Source organism: Castor canadensis, chromosome 1 (genome assembly GCF_047511655.1).
Source record: "Castor canadensis chromosome 1, mCasCan1.hap1v2, whole genome shotgun sequence".
In the NCBI taxonomy this organism is placed as follows: Eukaryota; Metazoa; Chordata; class Mammalia; order Rodentia; family Castoridae; genus Castor; species Castor canadensis.
The window spans coordinates 156,107,382-156,116,594 of NC_133386.1; the positions used below are offsets into that span (position 1 = coordinate 156,107,382).

Below are 9,213 nucleotides of genomic sequence, written 5' to 3' on the forward strand. Positions count from 1 at the left end.
TGTAGTCCTGGGGCTTGAATTCAGGGTCTTCATCTTGAGTCACTCCACCAGCCCTATTTTTGGGAGGGTTTTTCGAGATAGGTACTCACAACTATTTCCTCGGGGTGGCTTTGAACTGTGATGCTCTTGAGTAGCTGGATTATAGTCATGAACTACCAGTGCCCAGCTTTTATTTCCTCTTGAGTCTTTGTAAATAATATTTTCTTAAGGACTTGTTCATTTTATTTAGTTTTAAACTTTATTTCTGAGGTTGCCCATAGGATTTTCTTACTGTTCTTTCCATTTTATAGAATATGTAACATAGGCTATGATGCCATATTTGGTCCATTTATGAATGTACAATTTTACCTCTGACTCTTTTTTAAATTAGTGCCTTATCTCCTTTTTAAAAACAAATTAAAATGATGTTTACCAGTCATCCCCTTGGTCCATGCTCCCAGTGAGACTGTCATATGCTCTTTCCAGATTACAATAACAAATTGGATTCCACAAGCATTTATTAATCATTTTATGTGTTCACTATCAAGCACTCGAGGGATACAGAATTCAGTAACTCATTACCAATTGGCCCTGTCCTCAGGGATTTACAGTTTTTATTTCCTGAAATGCAAGTAAAGAGAAAACTCAATATTTTCTGGGCAGGCCAGCAGGTCTGAAGTGATTGGGGTCTTTGCCACTCCGGCCCCATTCATTGGCAAACTGGTCAGCCCTTGAGTCCTCTGCTCCATGGCCTGTGAGTCTCTGAATACCCTCTCTGGCATCACTGTAATCAGGACAGACAGAAAGGAGATTCATCACCAGTCTGATAAGCAACAGCCCCACTCTCTCAATCCCATTCCAAGGCATGTCTGTAAGAAGAGACCAGGAAGGCCAAGGAAGGAGGAGCTTGACATACTGGCCCTGCCCAGCCAAATCCCTGCTCAGCCCAGCTACTCCTCCCTCACTAAGCACAGGAGGGAGAATGGGAAAGAGGAGGAGGGCTGCAGCCACCACAAGGAACCTCTGTGTAGAAGAGAGCCTTCTCCTGACTGCCCAAGGCGGTCCAGCCCTGCTCATCCGGGCCTGGCTTCCCCAGGAGCCTGCCTTACCTGATGACTTTAGCAGCCCAGGCTCCCCCAGGTCCCCTCCGGGCAGCATCGTAATTCCCCCGAGCATGGAAGTACTTGTCCGCTCCTTTCCAATTGGCCTCTCTCATGTCAGAGTAGGCTCGCCACATGTCTCTCGCCCCTGGAAGAGGAAGAGATGATGAACATTGATCATGCCTGGGCAAGAGAGAGGAAGAAAAAAGATTCCTCCAACCGAGTCCAAAGATTTCAGCCTTTGAAAAAGCCCTAGAAAGTGTGACTTGAAAGGAAGATTCCTTTACTTTTTACTTCCCTGGGTTACAGTAGCGGGAATGGCACTGGTGCAAGTCTTATTCTGTTTAATTCATTCTTGGTTCTGTTGCTAGTTTGTTTTTAACTGTGTGTGAAGCATGTGAAGAAGACGTAGAATGGCCTTTTAGGATATTTCATTGTATAAAAATGAAAACTCTCTCTATAGAAAGCTCCAGGGACCTTCTGCCTAAGGCATGAGAATGGGATTCTTAGGGTAGGGTACAGAGAGCTCTCTCTCAACCTTCTCAAAATGGGAGAAATTAATGGGCAGAGTGAGAACAGCCGTCTTCAGTCCTTCTGAATGTCCCTGGTATAATTGAACCTGGACAATTGTCAGAATCCCATCAGCAGGTGATAAAGTTGAGGCTTCTGAAAGGGATTTAAATAGACTTATGATCATGCAGAGAAACCGCAACTGAGCTAGGCACTGGAGGCCCATGCCTGTAATCCTAGCTACTTGAGAGGCTGAGACCAGGAGGATCATGGATTGGGGCTAGCCCATGCAAATATACATGAGAACCCATCTACAAATAAATCAGGGCAAAACGGAGTGGAGGTGTGGCTCAAGTGGTAGAATGACTGCTTTGCAATTACAAGCTATGAGTACAAACCCCAGTCCCACCAAAAACCTAAAACAAAGAACAACTGACCCACTAGGTTCAAAACTTCAGTGTCCTCCCCAATAAAATTGAGAGTGTTGAACACTTCAGGAGTCATGAGAAGAACTGAGGAAATACACTTATGTTGTCTAGAACATGCCAAGTGCTCAATAAATTTTCACTCTCTGTGCCTTAGGAAGAATGGAAGAAAAAAAAAAAGAAAAAGGATAAAACTAAGATGAGCAGGGAGTTAGTGGCCTGAAGGAATCTGATCAAGTTAAAGTTAAATGGGACAGATTTTTTAAAAATTAACTAATCTAGAAAATTGGAAATTCTAAGTTGTTGTAATCAAGGGTTATAAAATTATTCATAGGAGATAACTTGTCTTCATATTGTGTATTGACTATTTGTGGTATTCAGAGAGATTGCTTTTATTTTTTTCTACTTATTCCCTCCAAGCTACTACTAATTTAAATGAATCATTTGAGTAAAGATCTGCATAGTTCCAAAAGCCTGGCACATCTTATCATTTGTGAGCAGCAACCAGAGGTAGTGATTCTCAAACTCTACTGTGCATAAAAAAAACTGGGGCCATTGTGGTTCAGTGGCAGAGGAGTGGGATATGGACTTGGGCCTCAGCATTTCACAGAGCATTCCTGATCCCTTGTGATGCTCATGCAAGTGCTTCTAGAACAAGCCTACATAAAACAATTACCTAAAGAATAAGAAATATTTTTTATCTGGGTATGTGAGAATGTAGCTAGGAGCAAAGCAATTCCTTAAAAAAATTACTCAGAGACTATTTCAGAAAAATTGACACCTGAAATTTAAATACTGCAATTTGAGAACTGGGACATGGCCCAAATGGTGGAGCAACTGTCTAGCAAGCACGAGGCCCTGAGTTCAAAAATTCAGTAACACCAATACATGAATGAATACGTGCATACATAAATACATAAGTAAATACTGCATTTGAAAACAAGGTCTTACTATTATGGCTGAGGGTATATTTCCTTCAATGTCTGTTTGCTCAGTGTGTCTTGATCCCAACAAAACCATCGTGTCTTTTACTGTGGATAAAGGACCTACAGTTGCCTTCCAAAAGGCACCCTGTCCAATTTACCATTTCTCAGATTAAAAAAATGGGATTTCTGTCACAAATATCTCACTCTCTTATTTGGTAGCTGTAGTGTACTCTGAGAAGCAAGTCTACCTGGCTTAAATCTTGCCTTTTTTTCTCTGGCATTCTGTTAGGTATCCCAGGCTCTTTGTGAGTCAGTTTCTCTGTTAAGAGGTAAGAATGATGCCTACTTCACAGGACTAAAGAAAGAAAACGAGTTGCTTTGCTCCCATAAATCTTTAGCACACTGCCTACAAGATACTGAAGCTCAGTGATTTTGGTGGTTATCACAGTGGGATGGGGGCCGCACTGGTTCTGCTCAGCCTCCCTGAGCACACTCCACACACTTGATGTACCAGCTTCAGGGCTATTGAAATGTGCGTCTCTAACATTCCAGTAGAGGGGAGTAGAGTCCCGCTTTCATTAAGAGAGCCTCCCCCTCCTGAATTCCAGCCAACTCCTGCTCTCCTGATGAAGTTTCTGTCTAAACCTGATGCTCATAGAGAAGTGTCAAAGCTGGAGAAAAGCATGGGGAACTACTGTTAGGAAACACCATGCTCCTCCATTCCCTGATGGCTTCACTAGCACCTTTGCCCAGAGCACATATGGTCTCTGCTCAGGTAAATAAATTCTTGGACCCACAGCCTCCTGCCCCCTACCCTTTGGGCCTTACCTTGACCAGCTTCCTTGACAAATGAGGTCCACCTTTGGCTGTCAACTCCCAACAACAGGAAGCAGAAAATGATGCCAATGGCAAGCTTCATCCTGCTGTAGCATCAAGGAAACACAACTCGGGACAATGAAGCTTTTACTTAGACTTTGATTTTCTGTAATGGTGACCTATTCTTGCATTGCAGTAATACAACCCACTCAAATTTCCATACAAGAATTCTCTTGTGTGCATAAATACATGACAAATAAGTAGAATTCAGAGGGTCTAATTCTGCATTTCTGTTCATCTTAGAATCTCAGTGTCTGAGCACTTGCAATGGACCAGTTGTATAGAGCATTTCTCATTTCAGTCACCCCTTGTTATGCCTGAACCCCAACTATACAGGAAGCTTCTAAGGTGGCATTTGGGAGAGTGATGGGGAAAGAAAATGTCCAAAGAGTCAAAGTGTTGCAAAGTTCTAGCACTCTACCTTGGGCTGTGGTTCCTGCTGAGGCCCCAAGTGATTTAGAGCTGCACGTGCTGCCTGCTGCAGAGCTGTGGTAGGTGCTATATATACTGGCACTTGGCTCATGGAGCAAACCTCTCTCCCTGTTGCACAATCCCTCTTGGCCAGCAGACACCATGTAGAACACCAGGGTCTTTCTTCACACAAATCTAATTCTCCCAGATTGTGCAATCTGGCAACTTCCAGGAATATAGTAAAGCAGGATTTTCAGTTTCCTTCCAGTCACAGTCCTGACTGGAAATTATTGGGATTCGGTAATGAACACACAGTGATATACTGTGTACCGTGAAAGGTGATCAATATTGGAAAAAAGATTTGGTTGTACAAAGAATGTGAGGATACTAGGGAAGTAGAACAGCTGAGCTAATTCCCACTGCAAGGGACAGTCCAGAATGAAGCTGGGACCTTGGGGTGTAAGAGTAAAAACAAAGAAGACAGACAACCCAAGAAAACAAAACTGCTAGCATGTATGTGTATGGACTCAGCACTGGATAAAGGCCTTCTCCAGACTCATGAGTACTCATGATCATTGCTACTGAAGATCACATGGCCTGTTATAATGGGCACTTCAAAGCTACATTTTGCTAAGGACCACTGACTCCTTACTTGGGCCCCAAGTTTGTAATCAGCACTACAAAAGGGAAATCTTTCGGTGGTAGCCAGCTTATATGGTGGATAGGTTGATATTCTTCTTAATCAAAGTGACATTCTGACACTTCCCCCCTTTGTTTGTCTATCTGTTCTCTCTTTTCTCTCTCTCTCTCTCCCCTTCGGTGTGTCTCTCATCTTCTCCCCCTTATCTCTGACATCAGAGTTAACCTGTCAACCAAGACATACAGATTTGGAGATGTGGGACTAGTAAGCCAGGAGAACCAAGGCCAGCACTTATTGTGGGACATGAGTTTTGTACTCAAACTGAGCCCTTGAATTCCCTTATAAAAATGACATTTTCTTTCAGAAGCGGGATGAGAGAGCTCTGAAAAGTTGACTCTCTTTTTCCTCCTATTTGTCTGATGAACAATAAACTTTATTTCCTTTCCCTTGAAACCTGGGTCTTATTATTTGTAAATTGGCATTGAGGCCAGGGCACCAGCTTTTCAGTAACCAGGTTATATGTGGAGGATGCTCTTATCCAGGAGAACGGAACAATGGTATAAAAACTTGCTATAAGATCATGCAGAAGTGACATGATGAAGATGCATAGGGATCAATGCATCTTCAGGAACACTGGCTGCTAAATTACCAGAATAGTCCAAGGTTTAGAAAGAAAGCAGAGTTGTGGGATGAGCACACTGATGCGCAGAAGGCATATGTTAAAAAATAGCAACCGTAGCATGAAAAGCAAGACTGTGCTTTACTATGTGAGTCTGCTAAGATTGTGTCGGGAAAAAGTTTCACGCAATTGCCCAATTGGGCAGTCTGCCCAATCCTACTCCATCATCCAAAAGGAAAATTAACATTTATTGTATTTCCCTAGAAAAGAAAGATGGTGTATGTGTAATGTGGCAGAGATATGAGGGATCCTAAAAGACATTGGCTCTAGTCCTTCTACAGTGGGACCTTGGTCTGGAAGCCTACAGAAAGCAGCAGAGCAGGAAAGGCCCAGCCCAGGATTCAGGATTTTAGCCTGGGATGCTTGCAAGAAGAGGAATGCGGGTAGTATATTGGAGACAGAGGGAAGTAGTGTAAACTGATGCAAGCAAATGATGTTAGCAGAGATGCTGGAAGATGGTTTATAAGGATTGGGAAGCAGGTGCACTTACCCTTACTCAGTAACCCAGAGAAGAATAAGGATGAAGGACATTCAGGGTTTTTGTCCTTTTTTTTTTTTTTTTAGAAGATCAGAAGCAGTATTAATAGGATGTTAGAAAAAGGAACAATGATCCAGGATAAAGCAAATTAGGCAAGATTGACACCATGTGATGCTTCTTTCTGGTTCTGGACCTTATTTTAACATTTTTTTTTTGTGACACTGGTGTTTGAACTCAGGGCCTACACCTTGAACCACTCCACCAACCCTTTTTTTGTGAAGGGTTTTTTTGAGATAGGATCTCGTGAACTATTTTCACTGGCTGGCTTCAAACTATGATCCTCCTGAACTCTGCTTCCTGAGTAGCTAGGATTACAGGTGTGGGCCATTGGCCCCCGACCTTATTTTAATTCTTTTGGGCAAAATGAGATGAAAATTATAGAGAAGATGACTATCAATGGATTTTCTTGCCCCTTTGGTTCTTATCCAAGGCACCCCAAGTCACAGTGAACAGGAAGATCACCTCAAAGCAGGTTATAGGACATGAGAAGTTGCTAGTTAAGCCATAAAATGAGTCCAGGGCCAAGATTAAAGGCCCCATGTGGAGATAATTGCCCATTCCTGCCCTTCTTTGTCTCCTTCTGCAAACAGAGTTCCAGGCACAGGCCCCCCTCCTGCTCCCACCTAAACCTCCCTGGGTCCCTAACCCCAATGTAAGCCCATGTATTAGCAATGTTCACTGTAGTCTGATCCCTGGCACTGCCCTATAAGAATGCTGTCATTTCACTGCTGGGGGCCCCAGAATTTTGAGTATGAGTTTATCTGAGTGTCGCTTGGTTTCTCATTTGACAATATTTCTGCAACAACAGTTGGACATTCCCTAAGCAACTTCTATTCTTTGGCAAAAGTGTGATTCCCTGGACTGCCTTGGCTTGCTTGGTTCTAGGATTACATAAGGAGCAGGAGAGATGGGAAAGAGGGGTGTTGTAAGCCATCCACAGCCATGGAGTACTCATCGGAGTACTTGACTGACTGCTTCCTAGAGGAGAGCATATGATATTCGGATCCCTTTTCCTACTTTTCTTGGTATAGAAATCTTGGCCTGTGATTACATCCTATCACATTTATTTTGCTATCCATTGCTGAAAGCCCTCTCCCCACTTTTTCACTGAATCAAGTCATGCTCTTCTTTGACAGATATATTAGAAAGCAAGTACAGTAAGAAGACATTAAGATGAATTCTTCACAGGGATTTTTCCCAGCATTGAATATTACTCTTCTTTGTTACTCAATGTATTCTGCCTTCCAGGAAGGAACACACAGTTCTTTTGGTGCAAGGTTTACAAACATTGCCGGTAATAGCAGTGGACTATTTTCATCGTCTTTCTCAAAAAAGGAGAGAAACACATTCTGCAGGCCTTAAGGGGACTTCCCAGCAGTCTCTCAGGACACACCTTGTATGCTGCCTACAAAAGACAGTCTCTGTTCACTGTCCAGGTTAAATATTAATAGTGGCCAAGGGGATTGGACTATGAGCACATGATAAAAGCGAGAGCACACAAGGGAGGGGTGAGGATAGGTAAGACACCTAAAAAACTAGCTAGCATTTGTTGCCCTTAATGCAGAGAAACTAAAGCAGATACCTTAAAGCAACTGAGGCCAATAGGAAAAGGGGACCAGGAACTAGAGAAAAGGTTAGATTAAAAAGAATTAACCTAGAAGGTAACACCCACGCACAGGAAATCAATGTGAGTCAATGCCCTGTATAGCTATCCTTATCTCAACCAGCAAAACCCCTTGTTCCTTCCTATTATTGCTTATACTCTCTCTACAACAAAATTAGAGATAAGGGCAAAATAGTTTCTGCTGGGTATTGAGGGGGGGAGCGGGAGGGGGTGGAGTGGGTGGTAAGGGAGGGGGTGGGGGCAGGGGGGAGAAATAAACCAAGCCTTGTATGCACATATGAATAATAAAAGAAAAAAAAATAGTGGCACAAACTTCCAATTTCAAAAATAGCAAGGGGAGAACACCAAGGCTTAATTCTATTTAGAATTAGAGAAATAATTTTATTAGAAAAGTGAAAGGTTCATAGGTTCCTGACTAAGACTAGCATCTCAGACCTAAGCCCCAGTGTTTCAGGTCCAGCAGGAAAAAACATGTACCGTTCCCTAAACATAAAATGAAGGGGGCGCTGTTTCTCACTCTCCCTCCCTTGCTGGAGCGAGGTTTTCTCTCTTGCTCCTTGGTTATTACTGAAACCTACGTGGTCTTAACTGGAGGTGACTATAGATTTCAGAGAAGATACAGGATAGACAAACAGAAGGAAATTTGGGGTCAGGTGTGTTGTACGCAGGCTAGAGATGCACAACCCTCATTGCTTCTGTTCTCTATCATGATTCCTTAAGGTCTTACTCCTTGTAGTTCTTTAAAACCTTGCTTAAAACCTCTTTCCTTAGTCTCACACTGTCCCATGTTTGCTCTCAGGTTATCTTTAGCTTAATTGCTCTTAAAGTCTTTTGCCAACAGGCTTGCACTATCCCATCTCTCTTTAGCTCTCAGTACTCAAACTTGCAAATAGCTGTGCCTACAACCTGCATATGCATAGCTCTTAAGGTCTTGGTCCCTAGACTTGCACTGTGCACCATCCCATGTTTTCTTTGTGCACCATCCCTGCATATGCATACCTCTTAAGGTCTTGGTCCCCAGACTTGCACTGTGCACCATCCCATGTTTTCTTTGGCTTTAGCTTTCCTAAGGCCTCTGTATGAAGTTCTTTCTCAGCTTTGCTTTCTGAAGCCTACGTTAAAGTTCTCGGTGCAGACTTTCTATCAACACCTCTTTAGTATTTTCCCTTCAACAATTCTTTTCTCTTCAGCAATTTTTCCCTTCAATAATTCTATTCCCTTCCAAAAGCTTCCCACACCAAGAGGGCCAAAGTAAAAGCTTCTTCCCAATATTCAAAGGAAAAAATCCCCCACAACGCAAAAAGTCAAAAGCCACTCTTTCTCCTTCAGGGGTCTTTTATAGCAGCAAACAGGGTGGAGCCACGGGGAGGAGCTTGACATTCTAACAAGAGAAAACTGCTTGTCTGTACACAATTTAGGAGAAGCAGCTGTTCTGCCTGTCCCTGTTTCCTGGCTGAGTGCTGTGCCTAGCTCGGCCTTCAGGTGAAAGCAATTAACTGCATCTC

The 9,213-nt window shown here is 43.0% G+C and overlaps 1 protein-coding gene across 2 annotated transcripts; it reads right to left on the reverse strand.

Moving 5' to 3' along the window:
• Positions 1–479: 479 nt before the first annotated feature.
• On the reverse strand, positions 480–4,363 carry LOC141411014 (serum amyloid A-3 protein). Of its 2 annotated transcripts, none has more exons than XM_074042638.1 (4): positions 4,238–4,363; positions 3,769–3,863; positions 1,089–1,227; positions 480–763 (listed from the first exon to the last, which is right to left on the reverse strand). In XM_074042638.1, the coding sequence occupies exons 2-4, from the start codon at positions 3,857–3,859 to the stop codon at positions 625–627; spliced, it is 369 nt and encodes a 122-aa protein (XP_073898739.1). In that variant the 5' UTR covers positions 3,860–3,863; positions 4,238–4,363; the 3' UTR covers positions 480–624. The 2 variants fall into 2 exon arrangements, with proteins under 2 accessions (XP_073898739.1, XP_073898749.1); XM_074042648.1 differs by having other exon boundaries at positions 3,769–3,860; positions 4,238–4,303.
• Positions 4,364–9,213: the final 4,850 nt, after the last annotated feature.